The sequence below is a fragment of the Amphiura filiformis genome, chromosome 10 (genome assembly GCF_039555335.1).
Source record: "Amphiura filiformis chromosome 10, Afil_fr2py, whole genome shotgun sequence".
Classification (NCBI taxonomy): Eukaryota; Metazoa; Echinodermata; class Ophiuroidea; order Amphilepidida; family Amphiuridae; genus Amphiura; species Amphiura filiformis.
In genome coordinates, this window is record NC_092637.1 from 44,581,143 (window position 1) to 44,601,581 (window position 20,439).

The following is a 20,439-nucleotide window of genomic DNA, read 5'->3' on the forward strand; positions in this document are numbered from 1 at the left end:
GGAGAACCAATTCTAGTCTTATCAGTTGAGGCATAAGGATGCAAAAAAACATTGGTTCCACTAATCATAATGTAGCAAAACTAGATCCCAAATATTACCCAATAGCGCCCTGTACTACCATGGCGAAAACAGACAAAATGTTCACCGAGTAAACCACACTGCATTTTGGGCAGCTAAAGAATAATAAACAAATGTCAACAAGAAAAGAGGTTACGGTTATCTGCTTTGGCTTAATAAATAACAAGATCAATAATAACAACTTCAAACTTTAATCTGCCACCATAGAGGCCTTGCATGAAATTATCGATTGGCTCCAAACAAAGGATTTGAGCCGTGTCCTTCACCGTAGTTATGGCGGAGTGCAGTCCATTCAATCAAATGTTGTCATCAACCTATTTGATCGTAGTGCAGGGTTATGTGTGTGAGATGAACTGTCACGGTAGATTGCAATCATGCTTTTGTTGAATGCATTTGAGTAGTCCGCCATATTTACGGGATGATACGTCACATGCAAGGCCTCTATAGAAAGTTGCATTAAAATATACAAATTCAAATTGTATTAATAATTAAATAAACATTTTTCACACACTTGAAATGAAGAGGCATGATTATGCTGATTTACTGGAATGGTCCAGAAAAATGTTCACTGCAACTTTGCAATCTATATCAAATTTAGTGGTTCTTTAACATTTTATGTATCATTTGTACATTGATTTCCTTTAAAAACATTAACAGAAGAGATCTTGCACAAACATCTTTAGTCATCCAACTGGTGGTGTCAAATGTTACTACTCATCATGCTTGAAGATACCTGTAACAGGAAAGAAAGAAATAGAGTAGTTAAAAACTCATAATATTGGGGCTCTTTCTAAACAGGACAAATTTCAGGCCCAAAATTTCACTGACATTATGATAAATATATGAGTTTTCTTCTGGTACCAAATCTCTATTTTGATAGGATAAAGTGGGAGGAAATGAGGCTGTCAATCTGGCTATGTACACCCCTTTAAATAAAGTGAGTCATCACTTGGGATTTTGAGAATAAACCTGAAGTTGGAGTCATTTGGGATTTAAAACTTGAGTCAAGTGACAAATCCCAAAATGATGAGTCGAGTCCGAGTTGAGTCGTTACAAGTCTCAGGGAATTACAACATGTTACAATGTGATTGTAGGTTTCAATTCATGTAAATTTCCATTTTTCTCAAAACTTACTATGAAATTGAAAGAATTTACATCTCATTAAAATATCAAAATTTTATGGATTTTATGGTTCTGACAAGTAACATTGATATTAATAGGCATGTCCACTAAAAATTGAAGTACTTTTAAATTGATTCAGACCTAACTTATTGGATGGGAATTGATGAAAGAAACATTTTGGCGTTTAAATAATCTTAATCGGACGTTTCATTCCAGAGATATGGCCTTTCGAGTGTCACGGTTTTATATAGGGCTACTAGAACATGTTAAAAAGTTAAAGTCCAAAAAGGAATACTAACAGAAAGTGCAACTTTAAGGTACTTTTTCTTAATGTATTTATTAACTATCTTATCTGGAACATTATATTTGCTTATAACAACATGAAAATAAGATCATCCTGAAAATTTAATCGATTTTGTTGACATACAACAAAAACTATAAGACCTCAAAACCCATGGTTTGTTTGTTGAAACCTCAAGCATGATCATAGATGGCCGCCATGGAAAATATCTCCATAGAGGAGATGAACAATAAGTGCATTATTTCAAATGAAAAGCGGTAGTCTTAAACATTGTTCAATCTTTTAAAGTCAGCACATTTTATCTTCAAAATTATTATATTTCATCATGGCATAAGTTTGGTAACATTAATCACTACCAATTTTGAGAAATTTGCTCCAACTCAAAGGTTATCTTTACTACATTGAGCAATACACTGTGTGCATGGAAGCCATGATGGTCCCCGGTTTTTATACTCCCTATGAAATGGACATGGTAGTGAGAAGTGCACGGGGAAGTGCATGATTTGAGATGGGCCGCGGTAGCAGGGCTGCCAACTTTGAAAAACACATTTCAGTATTTTTCAACCTCAAAATCAGTATTTTGCATACAAAATCCGTATTTTGAAAATATACTTACGGTTCTCAAGATATAGGCATTTTAGTGTTACTCAAAACAATAAAATACAAAGAAAGTTGAAAGGGATTACTGGCTATATCTCAAAATCAATATTCCTGAGAAACAACTTTTTTGGCTTAATCACAGCACTGTAGTGAAAGGATTAAATTAAAAAAAAAAAAGTCGCAAAAAAAAAAAAAAATCACAAGAGGGTCGCCGTTGTAGGGCGCTTTTGCACAGATGTCACTAGACACATGTAAAAAGTACAGGGCAGTGCCCTGGTGGGTGGGTGTTCAAGCCCCAGCTTTTTATCATTCCCAAACCTGTTTGAAACCCTAAAACAGCATGTTTTCATGAGAAACACTAATTTTCAAAGAGCTTCCATTTCCAAGTTAGAGCACTTTGAAATGTCCACTCCCCTATACTAAACCATGTACGAAGCATTTTTTAAACTTTTGCACTGGCTTTATTACATGACCTATGCATCTGACTTACACAAATGTGAAGCCCAATTTAAAACTAATAATTCATTGATTTAAGTGGACCACCACCCCCCCCCCCCCGGACCACCCCCACCCCAATGTGCCAAAGTCATGAGCAAAAACAATGTAGGAAACCATCTTGTAGGCTTAAATATTCTTTTCACCATGGAGCTACAGAGTTTACTAAATACCTTCAGAAGACATAACCTGTCATAGCAGTTGAATGGTTAATGAAAAATAATAATGTGCATGCACCATTTCGAGATATGACTCTTGTAGGCCTATTAACTATTAATTTTAATGTGCATGCATCAACCGAAAGTCGAAAGAAAAACGGTGTCGGAAACCAACTTGTAGGCCTATTCTTTTGCACCAATAGCGCTAAATAGTTGACTAAATACCTTCAGAAGACATAGCATAATGTAGCACGGGATGTAGCAGTTAGATGGTTAATAAAAAAAACCAATAAAATACAAATGAAACAAATTATTTAATAGGCCTACAAGATGGTTTCAACACAATTTTTCCTGACTTTCGAATTGTGCATGCACATTAATATTTTTCATTATAAACATGCAACTGCTACTATGCTATGTCTTCTGAAGGTATTTAGTTAACTATTTAGCTCTATTTGTGCAAAAGAATAGGTCTACAAGATGTATTCCGACATCGTTTTCCTACCGACTTTCGGATCGTGCATGCACATTATATTATTTATTAATGGACGGAAATGTGGCACGTTCCATATTTTCGGGTTTTAAACTTTGGAATGCGGGATTGGGGGACAGTTGGCAGGTCTGTATTTTGCCAAATACGAGCAGTGAAAATCTCTGAATAGCCTTACTTTTAATACATATATCAAACTTTTTGAAAAACGTATTTTAGGACACAAATCCGTACTCCCGTATTCTTGACCAATTTCCGTACGAAATACGGAAAATTCGTACTAGTTGGCAGCCCTGCGGTAGGCTTAAACATTCTTAAATTTCTTAACATCCTACACATTTTGTCTTCATAAATAGTTAAATTTTATGAGTATGTAAGTTTGCTTGTCTGATTCACTCCAAATTCGGAGATAATTGCGTTTGAACACCTGATGCACGGAATGGTGTCACTTCAACCTGTTGTAGTTCTCATCTCATTAAATTTTTCATTAAAAAAGTTGATCTCTTCATGCAGGAAGGTCCTCTCTATTTACTGACCAAACAGGAAAAAGTTTGGTGAATGTTTTCTGGTGGAATCAGGAATTTCTTGAAACACCCTGATATAGGCCTACATTTGGATCAAAACAAGTATGTACGCTATTTAACATGCCTGGGATTTCTTGTATCGATCAGTTTCTCCATAGACAATACGTGTGTGAGTGCACGCACACAGTAAATGAAAAATCGTTCTAGTGGAAACTGTATTGAGAGTGGGCATCCCTAATATTAAACATGTTAAAAGAAACTCACCATTTATAGATTTAGGCTAAGGCTGTAATTTCTTGCTTTCTGTTCAACCAATGTCTCACGGCACATCTGAAACAACTGAAAACAAAATAGCAACATTTTAGAAATAGGTATCATCTTCAAACATTTTGAACACAAAATTAACATTTTTCCTGTGATGAAAACCAAGTTTCAAACAGTTTGTCATGAAATTTAACTTGGAATTCAGACATGTTATTATAAAAGTTTCTAACCAAATAACCAGTATATCATCATGGTATTACCAAGCCCAATTTCAAATATTGGGCTAAGCCATTGGGCAAAGTGCACACACCACCTGTTGAAGATTTAGAAATATCTTCCACAGGGGGAGTATGAATTTCAAATGGAATTAGCACATTAACCAACACTATTTGACACTCACTCTCCTTCTATGGAAGATTCATACTGACTCAAATGGAATTCAAATGGAGCTGCCTAATGTGTTCATTCCATTTGAAAATCTTCCACAGGGGCAGTGTGGATTTTAAATGGAATAGCCCAATATTACTGTGGGTGGGGTGTGTATGTGTGCATGCTCACAGGTGATGTTGAAAAGGTGACTATGCTGGTATGGGGTGGGCATTTGGAGTGGGGTGTGTCTTAGTGTACAGTGGACTGTGCATGAGTCTATGTTGGTTTCAAATCATGCAAATTTCAAGATTTCTCAAAATTTAAAGAATTGACATCCTTTTATCATGTTTCCATTGTTCTTACATTGTATTAAACATGTTAAAAAAGACTCACCATTTATAGATTTAGGTTATGGCTCAAGCCGTAATTTCCAGTTTTCAGTGCAAGCAAACCAATGTAGCTTTCAGTACAACCAATGTCTTACACCTCTGAAACAACTGAAAACAAAAAAATAAAATAGATACCATCAAATATTTGAACATTTGTCCTATCATGAAAACTTACTTGGTAGCACTAGCAAGTTTTATACTGTTTTTCCATGAAATTGAACTTGTAATTGAGACATTTTGTTATTGTAAGTTGAAATAAACCAAATTACCAGTAATATTGGGCTAAGCCATTTAATGTCCACACTCCCCCTGTAAAAGATTTTGAAAAATTGAAACTCACACTCCCTCAGATGCTGAATCTTTATCAGAGGGTCTATGGAATTCAATGGAGCTGCCTAATGCACTCGTTCTATTTAAAATTCATACTCTCCTTGTCAGTGGCGGCGCTACGGGGAGGGGGGGTGGCAAGGGGGGAATTAGCTCCCCCAATATTTTTCTTGCCCCCCACTTTTGAGGCAAAATCACGTAAATTCCCACTTTTCTGCGCCACTTTTGCGCAAAATTTGCCAATTTCCCCCCCCCTGAAATTCACTTTGCCCCCCCAATGCTCCCCTGAAAAAAAATTCCTGGCGCCGCCACTGCTCCTTGTGGAAAATATTTGTAACATCCACAGGGGTCATGTGGATCTTAAATGAAAACACACATTAAATTCACGAATTTTTAACCATGTCCCTGCTAAATGTATTTAGTACACCCACTTTTATATACACCCCATCCCCTGCATACCAATGCCATGGGCATTATGTTATGTCAAGTCCCCTGCATGAGGTATGCCCCCGGCCCAGCATGCCGGCCACTAGGTTACATATCATTCTTGTTGTGCTATCCCTGGGTATGTGTGTATCTGAAAGTGGGGGTGTACGCACACGTGTGTGCAAGTTATTTTGGGTACCGCCAGTATGCATTTATTGTGGGTATGCACTCGAAGTTATTGTGGGTAAACACTTGCGTTCGCAAAGTTATTGTGGGTACGCACTGTGTGCGCACCCTACATGCGTAGTATGTACAAGCGTGTGTGAGCGTAATTACACACGAACCGCATATTTGGCCATGTTAACCTCAAAAGTGCAAATTTGTGCGCGCTTCATGCGAATTTATTGCACCAAATATGCTAGATTCACTATACTTCAAGAAATTTGAATCTGCCACTACGAAATCCAGCAGAATCTTCAGCGGTCTGAGATTTGGCACTGTTTTAGCATAAACAAGGTTCTGATTGGCCAAATCAATCATTTAATACATCAACACCTCATTTGCCGGTCAAGCAAGGTAACAAGTCATGACCTGTAGTCTATCTTGTGCGCAATCTTAATCCCGCTGGATGTTTACACACACGTAGAAGGGTGATTTGTCCATACGCTGGTGACTAAACCGCATGAATGCATTGATTCAAGTCTGCCACCACTAAATCCAACATGGTATAACCCTAAACTTGAGATGAAACACAGTATAGTTCTTTTTACGGGAACTTGAGATTAACAGCAAGAGCACTCGGACACCGCTGAAGGCAGCTAGCTGTTTCGCATGTGCATCTATGCAGCGTCTTTATACTCGGGGAGCTAGGACCACTTTCTGTGCACCCCCACAGGACCAAACCAAACCAACTTTAAGGATTCAGAAAATGTATAGTTTGACCTATCTAGGACGTATTGTTCATGAGTTATAACCAAATAGGTCAAAGGTCACATTTTTGCCTCTATAGAGTGCGAAAACAACAAATTGCTCGATTAAAAAAGAGGTGTCAAATTGTTGTTTTGGTTAAACAAATCAAATAAGGATAGGATAGGTAATATCATTGGATGCCTATTGTTACCTATTTTGCTGGTTACCTAGGTAACACATCAAAAAGATCAAGTGCAATCCCTACTTATTTGATTTGTGTCATCAAACTTGACCTATTTTGACCCCTGTGTTTGGCAAAATCGAGCACTTTGATGTTTTGACCCTTGATTTCATAGAGGCAAAAAAACGTGACCTTTGACCTTTTGGTTATAACTCAAGAACGGGTACATCCTAGATAGGTCAAACTATACATTTTCTTAATCCTGTGACTAGGGAATACATTGGAATGGGTTTCAACACAATTTGAGCAAGTTTGAAATTTTGACCATATGCAAAGTTCGATGACCTTTTACCCCCCTTGGGGCCAGTTTATATTTTTGGGAACATCCTGATTATGTTTTGGGGTCATCTCAGGAACCAAAAAAAGTTGGTTTGGTTTGGTCCTGTGGGGGGTGCACAGAAAGTGGTCCTAGCTCCCCGAGTATTAAGCATGTGCGTGTGTACGCCAGCTGCACTTTGATCAAACACTTTCGATTTGTAGCTGCACCCAATGAAATGGGCACTTACGTCACTGCCACATCAGGGTGGATAAAGCCTGGGTGATCACTACTGTACCAGCACTGCTTTATATGGCTTTATACCAGTTAAGCCCGGTCCTGACTCCACATCGCAGCGCGATGCTATAAAAACTGTAATCTGAGCCAGGTGTTTACGAGCTCAGCTGTGAAAATTCTCATCGCGCTGTGGAACTTTCGGTCCACGATGGAGTTGAACAATGCGATATCGCAGCCGTGCACGCTTCTGATTGGCTGCTGGAAAATCAAGGTCGGTAGAATGACCTTAAAAGGAGATGCAGATCCTACATGCTTTTAAAACATCGCAACATCGCGGGATGAAATTAAAATGTACATTTAATTTCATCGGGCGATGCTGCGATGTTTGAAAAGCATATCGCATCGCGCTGCGAAGTGGAGTCAGGATCGGGCTTAAATGCCTCCGTCATACTTTACTGCCGCTTGCCGCTGCGGCAAGCGGCATGGCGTATCAGCCAATGACAAGCCTTGATTGTGTTCTTTTGTCTGCAATGCGCGTGCGCCACGCCGCTCAGCGGCAAGCGGCATGGTAGTATGAAACCAGCATAAGCGTTGGATCGTGGCGATCAGAAGGACATCCCTAAAGTCCGATTCAGACTCCACAACACATTGCAGCATGATGCTATGCAGATGCTTTTAAACCATTGCGGCATCACACAATGAAATAAAATGTTCATTTTAATTTCATCGCATCGATGCTGCGATGTTTTCATGTCATTCTGCAGACCTTGATTTAGACAATAATAACTGCCACCATCTATTTTGAGGTCATTGTGTGAAATCGGAGGGTTTTGTTTTGGGCCTCGGTATTTTTTCGAAAAATACCGAGGCCCAAAAACAAAACCCATAATTTCACACAATGACCACAAAATAGATGGTGCAAAGTTATTATTGTCATTCATTACCGTCGTATCTAATATTTTGAACAAATTAAAATGGCATTTTATGTTATTTTATGCCATAAAACACTGTTAAATATAACCAGTTTTAATCATTGTTGTAACCTACCCTACAAAAAAAGACAACAAGAGCTACCAATCACAGAAGCGCGACGGCATCGCGTAGGCGTGTGCATTGCCATAACGCGTAGCTTATACACGCATGCACGAACAGAAGTCATTGTTGCGCGTCCGGAGTCATTGTGAGTTATTAATGACCTCGCAATTAGTGCGCGGTCAGGCAATCAATTTCTTTTGATTGGATTACAGGCTTCGTGTATATGAAGTTGTGAATTTCTAGCAGCCAATCACAAGCATGCATGCATGCAGCATATGGCCACGATATCGCAGCGCAATGCGAAGAAAGTTCAACTTTCATCCCCGACAAAATTTCCACCACACGATGAGAATTTTCACCGTCGAGCATGCAAGCTTGTAAAAACCTGGCTGCTCAGATTTCATCCCATAGAAGTATCGCAGCATCAGCGATGTCAGACATCGCATCGCGCTGCGACATGGAGTCTAAATCAGACTGTACCCTAGTCATGCTAGTTAACCTAACCATGTTATGATGTCCTTCTGATCGCCGTGATCCCTTGTTTACCTTTACTTGTTTATACATAACATGTATTATGTAGGCTAGCATTTCATGATGTATGGCAAATACATCAGGAGTCAGGACACATACCTACGTACATGCGTAAGCTTACGTGGCATGAACATTTAAGGTTGAAAATAGCTCTGGTTACGGCATACCTGGCTACTAATTCACGTCTATGCTTCATTACTTTGCAGACCACAGTCTCCGTTAAATCTTACACGAACGAAAATATACAAAATGCATTTTTAGATGAAAAATTGGGCATTTTTACCCGAGTAATGTGGCGGTACGTATGGCTACATGTCAAAATTCCAATTAATTACGGGCATTAATAAAGCACTTCCGGGAACTGTTGATGGGCGGGGCGTTACTAATTTACATGTTAATGATGTTTCGTCACAGATGATGTCCTTTAATGTTTTAATTCGTTTTTAAATAAAAAAAAATGAACAAATAATCACAATACTCACCGGAAATTTCAGCCTTTCTTGTAGTTTAGCGGCCCGATTCCCGGTTTGGTGAACGAAACTCGGCCTATAAACTTATTTCCGTAGGTTCCAAGGTGACCTTTCATAACATTTACAAAGCTGCAGTAAGTTTTAAAGTTCTGATCACTTTGTTTGCCCCTGACAGTATTTTTATTCAACAAAATGCTTAAAAAAGTGCCCAAAACTGCTATTTCACAGCCACCGGTCACCGCTTAGTCCACAAGTTAAACCTGCCCTCTCAGTGGACTAAATTTGGTGCCGTTTTTGCATCTTTAGTCCAGGACTAAGCCTAGTCCACTTTTGTGAATACCAAATAACTTTAGTCTTGGACTAAACCTCCGATTTAGTCCAGGACTAAAGTTAGTCTCCTTTTGTGAATACCGGCCATTGAGTTTTGGGAAAAGGTGGCACTTTTTACTTAGAAAGTTGTACGTTTTTCAATTTTTAATGGGAAATGAGACATTTTTCTTTCTTTTTCAAGTTTTTTGAGCAAATTATTTGATAAATAATTTCTGAACATTTCACTGGAACATGTTAACATTTTTCTTCGCATTGCAATAAACACTTGAGAGAGTTATCTTTCTGATGATATAAAATTCATTTGTGGATAGCAAAAGGTGGCACTTTTTGATCCAAAATAATAATAACTAGAGGCAAATGGTGGTCATAGACCACAAACCTAGCTGGGGCATGTTGGTGTTGTGGAGGTATCTGACCCCTGCAAAATGTTCCAAAAATGTTCCCCTGTCATGAGGCTTGTTGTCACCGAGTTTTGAGTCCGGTACTCCTCACAGATGTCCAGAAAATGCAATTCTAAGATTTGACCCAGATGACCTTTGACCAGACCCCTGCAAGATGTTCCATAATTCACCCCTGGTCATGAGTTGTCACCGAGTTTGAGCCCTGTACCTCTTACAGATGTCCAGATAACGCAATTCTAAGATTTGGCCCCAGAATGATGTCTTTTGAGCTGACCCGTGCAAAATGTTCCAATATGTTCCACAGGTCATGAGGTTGTCACCGAGATTGAGCCCCGTACCCCTTACAGATGTCCAGATATTGAAATTCGAAGATTTGACCCCAGCTGACCTTTGACCTGATCCATGCAAAATATTCCAAAATGTTACTCTTCTCATCAAGTTTATTGTCACTGAGTTTGATAAAAAAATTCGGGAAAAAAAAATTCCTGAAAAAAAAAATTCGGAAAAAAAAAATAATCGGAAAAAAAAAAAAAAAAAAAAAAAAAAAGGAAAAAAAAAAATTTGGAAAAAAAAAAAAATTCAAAAAAAAAAAAAATTTTGGAAAAAAAATTTCAAAAAAAAAAATTTCGGAAAAAAAAAAAAATTCGGAAAAAAAATTTCGGAAAAAAAAAAAAAATTAGGAAAAAAAAAAAAAATTTCGGAAAAAAAATAATTTCGGAAAAAAATAATTTCGGAAAATAAACAATTTCGGAAATAAAAAAACAAAAAAAATCTATTTCCCTTCATTCTCTTCAAACAAAATCCCAATTTCCCTTAATTCTCTTCAATTTCCCTTAACTTCCTCAATTCCCCTCATTTTCCCAAATTTCGGGATGAAACTCTTTTCCAGTATGGGGCGGTATAGGCCCTCCCCCTCACCAAGTATCATAGCCATGCGACAAACAATGTAGACGTAACAGGATTTTTAGCGTTTGTTACTAACGGACTAACGGACGGACGGACGGACTAACAGACGGAGAGACATGGTGACTTATTAATAGAGCTGCTACCCGCAGCTAACACCCGCAGCTAAAAACAATGATTCAAAAAGGCCAAACCATATCTTCACAAGTCAAATAATTCTTACATAGCATCAAGTCAGGGTTTCACAGTGGTTTGTTTCCAGCGGAAGAACCCGAACGATTACAATACCTAGCTGGGGTGTAAACCCCCAGCTAGGTAAAAACATGTGCAATTTCACTTTGTTGCCAGCGGAAGAAAACGGGAAGATTACAGTGGTTTGTTGCCAGCGGAAGAACCCGAACGATTACAATACCTAGCTGGGGGGTGTAAACCCCCCAGCTAGGTAAATATCACCAAAACTCATATTTTCGATGTGCACAGGGATTCCTAACAATGGAAATCAATCAGCCATAACGAGTGAACAATGGGGAGCACAATGGGTTTTTCCATGCTTGCCTAATACAAGGTCGTGCAGTAAAAAAATGTTGCTCTTCATGCTACCACTTTTATGCTCATATTGTGGCCAAACTTTTTCATATGATGAAAGTGATGTACAGTGCGTCTACCGACACTATAATAGGGTCTATCGGTTGCGATTTTTATCCAAAAAAAGGGGGTCATTCAGTGGCGGCTCCAAGTAAATGGGGGTTACATGACTTTTGTGTGGAATCACTTAGAATTGTTGGTGTCAATACCTTTCTGGGCAAAAATTGCTGCAAAAATGTCAAAATTTTACAAAATGATTTGTGCGCAAAATTGTCTGTTTCAGTGTAAATTTCTATATTAGGCCTATAGGCCTATTATTAAAAAAAAGGGGGTCATTGGGTATAAGTTACTGAAAAAATGGGTGGGTGGAAGGTCTATTGACAGGCACATGCTGCAGGGCACATCCCCCCCCCCCAATCGATTGCAAACGTAGGGGTGGTGCAATAATTATGTGTAGGCCTACCCAGGGGTGGTGAATTATAGGCGGGGGGCAAAGATTTTTGGCAGGCCAAAAGGGGGGGCAAGCATTTTTGGCAGGTCAAAAGGGGGGTCAAGCGATTTTTGGCAGGTCGAAAGGGGGGGAAAGCAATTTGGCACAGATATTTTCTGTTTCTATATTACGCCCTAAAAAGGCGTAGGAAAATGTTAGGAACACGTTCAAATATGCAAAATTTCCTGCTCGCTGCGGTTTTAAATTCGCGTTCCCCAACTGAAATCTTGCATGTGTAAGGGGGGGGGCAAAGATTTTTTGGCACGTCAAAGGGGGGCAAAGGTTTTTGGCACGTCGAAGGGGGGGGCAAATATTTTTAGCATGCCAAAGGGGGGCAAGCAATTTTGGCAGACCATTTTGAGAATTCACCACCCGGGTAGGCCTACACATAGGCCTAGGCCTAATTATTGTACCACCCCTTGCTGGACTGACTTACTACCATAGGAAAATTGCTGAAAAACGGCTGGTGCCCCTCCCCCATCAGACTCGGTGCCCCCAAACTTGATGGCGACCAGTCAGTGCCCCCCCCCCCCCACGCTACACTAAGCGGCACATGACGCGTACCGATATGCTGCAAGTCCCCCACCCCGGAATGTGTGTGGGTGGGCGTCACTGTTTTAGGATGGGAGCGGCTCTCGTTTTGTTGTGAGATGAGTTTACGCAGAGAAGATGAGAATAATAAATTTCCAAAAGGGCCTGTGAAGTAGACTAATCGAGTCCCTGGTATCGTGTAGGTTTGTTCAAGTTGGTAAACGCCCAACACTAAATTTATACGTGTGGTGCAATGAGCCTTTAATAACTTGTGTCAGAGGTCAGGAGCACGCAAACAGATGTGAGAATTGAGAAAAGATGTCAGCAAGGGGAAGAAAACAAACATCAACATCTCAATATGGGAAGGCCCTGGGGCCCGATTCACTACAAGTACAAAGCAAAAAAGATTGGCATACACTCTGTAGTGAGGTAGGACTGTTATTTTGTCGAGTTTGACTCGGTTATGTCTGTATATGCGAGCTAAAATATTTAAGCTTACATGGATGATGTACACGTACATCAGATGGAAACCATGATCAGACATTGTCAGATGCACTTACATCAGTGTACATGTACTTTGTACTTAGACTTAGTACAGGGAACCCTTACCGTATATGTATGATGCAGATGAATTTCCCCGTAGATAAGGCAGCTGCACCAATAACGAAAATCAAAATGTCATACCGATAAATGATCTGTCTCTGTTTGCCAGGTTTTTGAAGCAGCGCCCGCAGGGAGTTATGTACGTCATCCACCAGTGGAGCTCCTGCGCCCCTCCGCAGAACTTCCGGTAGTGGATGTTCTGCGCTCGGGGGCGCAGAGAATCCACTGTCGGAGTTGCTGCGCTCGGAAGTAAAATAATAGATTTTCGTATTATAATAACGGTGGATCATTTCTGCGCTCGGGCGCAGAACATCCACTGTCGGAGTTACTGCGCCGGGCGCAGTCCCTTATATGTAACGGTGGATCATTGCTGCGCTCGGGCGCAGAACATCCACTGTCGGAGTTGCTGCGCTCGGAAGTAAAATAATACATTTTCGTATCTTACTATAAATAGGGAAATGTTGTATGTATCTATGTATCTATGTATCTATCTATGTATGCTATAAAGGCTCCGTCAGTTTCGATCCAAATGTCGCCAAATTCATACGGAGATCGATGAATATCGGGGCGATGTTTAAACTTTATTTGGTTGAAAGCGGTCAAGAATTGGCTGCAAAAACATTGAAAATATGGTTAAAAGCGGTTTTTTGTTATGAAAATCGGTTGTCGGCCCACGCGGCACTGCAGCTGGCGGCAGCGGCGTCGGCGCCTGGCGTAATGCGTAACGCCGCACTACGCCAATGGGCCAGAAGCGGCGCAGAACCCGCGACTGCGAGCCAGAGACCAGTGGACATGATAATACGGAAAGAAGGAAAATAAAGGACAAAAAGGTACATGGACGGGTCACGGGATTATGATAACGGGTGAACACGTCCGCGAGACACGCTATATGAGAGGCGTAATAAATACGGGAAAAAGATGTTTGTTGTATAAACAACATGAAGCGGTACTATAAAGAAAAATAAAATTAAAATGAGGACAAAAAAGTACGAATAATAGGCCAACGGGTTAAAGTAACTAAATGAAACGGGAACGAAACAAAGAAGGAAAGAAACTAATCAGGAAATGTAAGAAAAAGAAGCTAAAATAATGAGAACCAGAGATAAATAAAAAAACATGGAAGCGGAAATCACAAGCAGCAAATAAACAAAAGAAGTTAAAGGAAATGTAAGAAAGAACAGATTTAGAAAAATAAAATGTACCTTTTCAATGATTCTACCTGTTCAGTATAAATTATTCCTGTTATGGTGAACGCTCCCATCTAGCGGGGACCCGCGCGAAGCGCGGGTATCCCGCTAGTTATAATAACGGTGGATCATTGCTGCGCTCGGGCGCAGAACATCCACTGTCGGAGTTGATGCGCCCGGGCGCAGTCCCTTATATGTAACGGTAGATCATTGCTGCGCTCGTGCGCAGAACATCCACTGTTGGAGTTGCTGCGCTCGAAGTAAAATAATACATTTTCAGTATTATAATAACGGTGGATCATTTCTGGCGTCGGGGCGCAGAACATCCACTGTCGGAGTTGATGCGCTCGGAAGCAAAATAATACATTTTCTTATTAGGCCTATATTAATAAATATACATGCGTATAATAACTAGTATTAGGCCTATTATAACTCCAAATTGAAAGCAAAATAATACATTTTCTTATTAAAATTACGGCGGATCATTGCTGCGCTCGGGCGCAGAAAATCCACTGTCGGAGCTTCTGCGCCCGGAAGTCAAATAAATAATTTTCTTCTTTTATTAATAAAATACAATATGCATGCGTATAATAACTAATATTTTCTTATTATATTAATAAAAATAATCAAAATAATAGATTTTCTTATTATAATAACGGTGGATCATTGCTGCGCTCAGGCGCAGAACATCCACTGTCGGAGTTGATGCGCCCGGCGCAGTCCCTTATATGTAACGGTGGATCATTGTTGCGCTCGAGCGCAGAACATCCACTGTTGGAGTAACTGCTTTCGGAAGCAAAATAATGGATTTTCTTATTGAAATAACGGTGGATCATTTCTGCGCTCGGGGCGCAGAACATCCACTGTCGGAGTTGATGCGCTCGGAAGCAAAATAATACATTTTCTTATTAGGCCTATATTAATTAATATACATGCGTATAATAACTAGTATTAGGCCTATTATAACTCCAAATTGAAAGCAAAATAATACATTTTCTTATTGAAATTACGGCGGATCATTGCTGCGCTCGGGCGCAGAAAATCCACTGTCGGAGCTTCTGCGCTCGAAATTCAAATAAATTATTTTCTTATTTTATTAATAAAATATAATTATGCATGCGTAACTCCGAGAAGTTTATTGCTATAGTATAACCGAATTGACAGCAAAATAATAGATTTTCTTATTATAATAACGGTGGATCATTGTTGCGCTCGGGCGCAGAACATCCACTGTTGGAGTAACTGCGCCGGAAGCAAAATAATGGATTTTCTTATTGAAATAACGGTGGATCATTTCTGCGCTGGGGGGGCGCAGAACATCCACTGTCGGAGTTGATGCGCTGGAAGCAAAATAATACATTTTCTTATTATTTCTATTAGGCCTATGCATGCGTATAATAAATAACTATAACTCCGAGAAGTTTATTGATATTTACTATTAGGTCTGCTTATTTCGAAAGCAAAATAATGGATTTTCTTATTAAAATAACGGTGGATCATTGATGCGTTCGAGCGCAAAGAATCCACTGTCGGAGTTGATGCTCGGAAGCTAAATAAATTATTTTCTTATTATATTAATAATATATTTTTTATTGTAATAGCTCTACGGAGAAGTTTATTACTATTAGGCCTATGCATGCGTATAATAATAACTATAACTCCGAGAAGTTTATTGATATTTGCTATTAGGTCTATATAATGCGCTGCATAAGCTCAGATTATAATAAAACTTATTATATTAGCGCCACGGAGAAGTTTATCACTATTAGGTCTATTGGTCTTACAAGTTTCATTTCTTTACTGTTTTCTTTTTCTTCATTTTTTTCTTCATCTTTTTTTTCGTTCACGTTTCCTTGTCGGTACTTCTCATGTAACCGCAAATAATTCCTATTCAAATATAATTCTGATTGACACATGTTCACTTGCAATTCGGCCTTTGTTAGTCACCAGATAAGTAGGTGTCATTTTGTGGTTAATAGATAAAAGGAACCGATAAGGCGAAAAAAGAAACCCTGTTCTCTGGGCGGACGGACCTTTCAAGTAGGGTCGGCCATTTTGTTGTTGTTTTTTTTGGAAATAACTGCGCTCGGAAATAAAATCACATATTTTCTTAATATTATAATATCAGTGGATCATTTTTGCGCTCGAGCGCAGCCTAATCAACTGCCGGAGTTGCTGCGCCTGCTGGGCGCAGTTGTAACGGTGGATCATTGCTGCGCTCGGGCGCAGAACATCCACTGTCGGAGTTGCTGCGTTTGGAAGCTCAGATTATAACAAAACAAAATAATATATAGGCATGCGTATAATAACTATAACTCCGAATGTATTGACATTATCATTACAATAATTATATATTGCTTTTCTTGTTCCAAATATATTGGTGTGTATTCGAGGTTTTTTGTCATGTTTATTCCTAATATAATTGTCACCCAATGACCGCATAGGCCTACGTGTATCTGAGCGCTGATTGGTTGGTTCCTGATAGTCACCGGTACGAGCCTGTACGACCAGGCGGTTTATGTACCAACTAAAACTTTTGGTCTGAAAGTAATTGCCTTTTGTTTTAATTATGTATATAATATGCCTACATGTTCATTAGGCCTAAAAAAATTATTTGATTGGCGTAACCCGACCTACCCTAAAACTAGGCCCGACCCTAACTTTGTTTTATTTTTTTTGCACAAAAAAAATTATGAAATTAAAAAAAATAAATAGAAATTAATTAATTTAAAAAGTAAAAAATCAAATAAAAAAAATCCCGACCTACCTACCCTAATGTTACGCCAATCAAACAATTTTTTTAGGCCTTAGCATTAGATAATGAATGATATAGTCTACCGGGTAATGAAAATAATTGACACATAAAATAAATATCATTTTATAAAAATGGTCATAATTGTATAAACATAGAAAGAACTTTTATTTAAGTTGCCAGTATCATAAGTATGACTTAGAGGTTCGGAACAGGTTCCTACAGAATTAAGGGGATAACTTGGGCAGTGATCAAAATCAGAGCCGCCAGAATGTTCTAATTCTATTATTGCATTGATGGCATTTGAAATAATTAAATTACACAAGAAATGCATGTTAGCTGCATGAAACCTCATCAAACGCCCATCATACTTAAGTTTTAGGCCTATACCAAAAGAACAAAATAAATGCAAAAAGCCGCAAATGCGCAACATGGCAGAAGCAAGCATGATCTTGACGTATACACGAGGAGAAGAATGTTACATAGTGATTTACAAATCATTTCAATCAAAACAATGGTATACAAAACTATAATAAGACAATTTAATTTAAAGCAATCTAATTTTTTACCCACTGTATGATCATGTAGGGGGTTAGGGTGTTGGTTTTTATTTGTTTAGGGTCACCGGGTTCCAATATAGCTTGACAGACAAAATTGTTGAATTCGGCATACCCTTAAAGCCTTTAATGTACGATCTTTTTTCAGAATATACCTTCATTTTTTTTTCAAAACCGATTTTTTTTTGTGGCATATTTGTAATATTTACACATGTTCCAACTTAAATATATGAGCAAACTGACAAATTCGCCCTATTTGTAGTAAAACGGGATGATTGTCTGTTATGAATATAATTTTCAGATTATGATAATAATTAATATGTCGGAACGCAGTCGCAAATCGTAGTCTCCTACAAAGCCAGTTTGGTTACGCTCCCTCCACGTGTAGAGGGAGCGTAACCAAACTGGCTGCGTATGATACTAAATCTAAGGCCGCACCACCGAGCACTAGGCCTACTGGGCCGCACTCTCCTTCCAAATCCAAAAAGTGCGAAAGTATTTCGAGTGATAGAGGTGAACTTTATGATGTTGTTTCTTTGCAAATTCCCAATGTTTTTCGCGTCCAAATGTATTGGGAACTTTCATAATAATTGCATGGTTATCTTTTGGAAGAAGAAAGTGTAGCCTTGGTGTAGCCTAGGTAGCGGCGACATGAAACCACGTTTAGCGGTTCCTTTAATCTCTAACCACAAAATGACGGCGCATAATTATCTCCATTGATATTGTTCTGAATGTTTTGTGTGCCGTGGATTTAAAATTGACATTGATCTTCGGTTATGCTAATTGCAAGGTCATGTGTCAATCAGAATTATATTGGAATAGGAATTATCTGAGATAGCATTTGCGGTTTACATGAAAAGTACCGACAAGGAAACGTGAACAAAAAAACAAAAAAAAACAAAAAACAAAAAAAAGAAAAGAGAAAAAAAGAATGAAGAAGAAAGAAAACATAAAATATATGAAAAAAAACCCCAAAAACCACAAACAAAAACAATAAAGCAATAAAGACAGCATTGAGTACACACTATTACGGTACTAGAAAAAAATTTAGATACTTATTCGACAGATGAAGGAAAAGAATGAATGAAGAATGAGGAAACAATGATAAAAGATACAAATAAGAATTAAAAAAATATGTTTTGATTGGTTCATTTTTTTTTTTTGTACATGTAACCTATACATTTTTATTAATATTGTTATTATGTTGAATGACATTGGTGTTTTGTGTTTAAGGTGTGTAACCCGATCAATATGTCATACCCCCAACTCACCTCAAACTTGATGAGATTTTGATATCAACATGATCAAACGAGAGATCCTATTTTACTCTTTATTGAAATTATGCGTTCAAAATCAATGTATTTCCACATATAGGCCTATCACCAAAAACATTTTCCAAATATATCGGGCCACATTCCTTTAAATTACTTATATGAAAATTGATAGTGATACCGTGTATAACATTTCATTTGTATCATTTTTTTATAGGAACAAATATTAATATACCGTATTAGTAAACGCTAATAACGCCGATAAATTGTTTGAATTGCATATCGCCAGGTTCTAAGTTTATTGCAATACGGAAGTCTTATTCTGGCCGTATCCATGTTATTTAAACTAAATGGCAAAATAAACAAGCGGACAAACGTCATGTAAACATTTATTTATTTATTTATTCATTTAATTAATTAATTAATTAATTAAATATTTATTTATTTATTTATTTTATTATTTATTTATTTAACCAGCGATGCGTTCAAAACAACAACATACATAATTATATACAAAAAAGGAATAAAACACAATTAAATGTAGAATGCACAATTATGTCACAAAAACAATTAAAGGAGGATTTCGTGATCCTAGCATCCTCTTTTATGAAATTTTTCAATAGATATCCACGAAAGTAGGTTATTCCCAAAATTTAAGTTGATTCCGAGTTTGCGTTTGTGATTTCCTTATTCGTGTAGGCCTATATATCGTAGGCCTTGGTGTAGCCTAGATACCGCGACATGAAACCACGTTTATCGGTTCCTTTAATCTATAACCACAAAATGACGCAAGCATAATTATCCTCATTGATATTGTTCTGTATTGTTCTGAATGTTTTGTGTGCCGTGGATTTAAATTTGGCATTGATCTTCGGATATGCTAGTTGTTGGACCCCTTAGATTGTTTGGGAATCCACCAACTTATCTGTTGACTAACAAAGGCGAATTGCAAGTGGTCATGTGTCAATCAGAATTATATTTGAATAGGAATTATCTGAGAGAGCAACTGCGGTTACATGAAAAGTACCGACAAGGAAACGTGAACGGAAAAAAAGGGAAAGAAAAAAAGACAAAAGAAGAAAAGAATGAAGATGAAAGAAAACAGAAAATAAATGTAAAATGAGAAAAAAACCATATTATATTATATTAGACTCTAGACTTTTTTTTTTACTTCCGGCGCAGTTACTCCAACAGTGGATGTTCTGCGCCCCCCGAGCGCAGCAATGATCCACCGTTATTATAATAAGAAAATCTATTATTTTGCTTCCGAGCGCATCAACTCATATTTTGTATATTGATAAGTATTGTAATTTTTATAAATATTGTAATTTTTATAAATGCTGTATTAGGCCGCTTTGTGTGTATTAGTGCGCTTTTAATAAATGTCTTATTATTATTATTATTATTACTATTATTATTATTATTATTATCAACTCCGACAGTGGATGTTCTGCGCCGAGCGCAGCAATGATCCACCGTTATTATAATAAGAAAATCTATTATTTTGCTGTCAATTCGGTTATACTAATAGCAATAATCTTCTCGGAGTTTAGTTATTATACGCATGCATATTATATTTTATTAACATAATAAGAAAATAAGCGTTT

General features: G+C 38.1%; 1 protein-coding gene and 1 long non-coding RNA gene across 2 annotated transcripts in view; one reads left to right on the plus strand and one right to left on the minus strand.

Annotated features, from left to right (window-relative positions):
• Window positions 1-311: 311 nt before the first annotated feature.
• LOC140162915 (uncharacterized) lies at window positions 312-9,088 on the minus strand. The gene is made up of 4 exons (XR_011860372.1): window positions 8,920-9,088; window positions 4,795-4,898; window positions 4,033-4,107; window positions 312-811 (listed from the first exon to the last, which is right to left on the minus strand). It is a non-coding gene; the product is annotated as an uncharacterized lncRNA (long non-coding RNA).
• A 3,684-nt stretch (window positions 9,089-12,772) lies between these two features.
• The window catches only part of LOC140162917 (uncharacterized), a 101,132-nt gene continuing 93,465 nt past the window's right edge, over window positions 12,773-20,439 (plus strand). Inside the window, exon 1 of the mRNA XM_072186228.1 lies at window positions 12,773-12,891. Within this exon, the coding sequence (XP_072042329.1) occupies window positions 12,781-12,891 (111 nt within the window). The 5' untranslated portion in view covers window positions 12,773-12,780. The remainder of the gene's footprint in view (window positions 12,892-20,439) is intronic.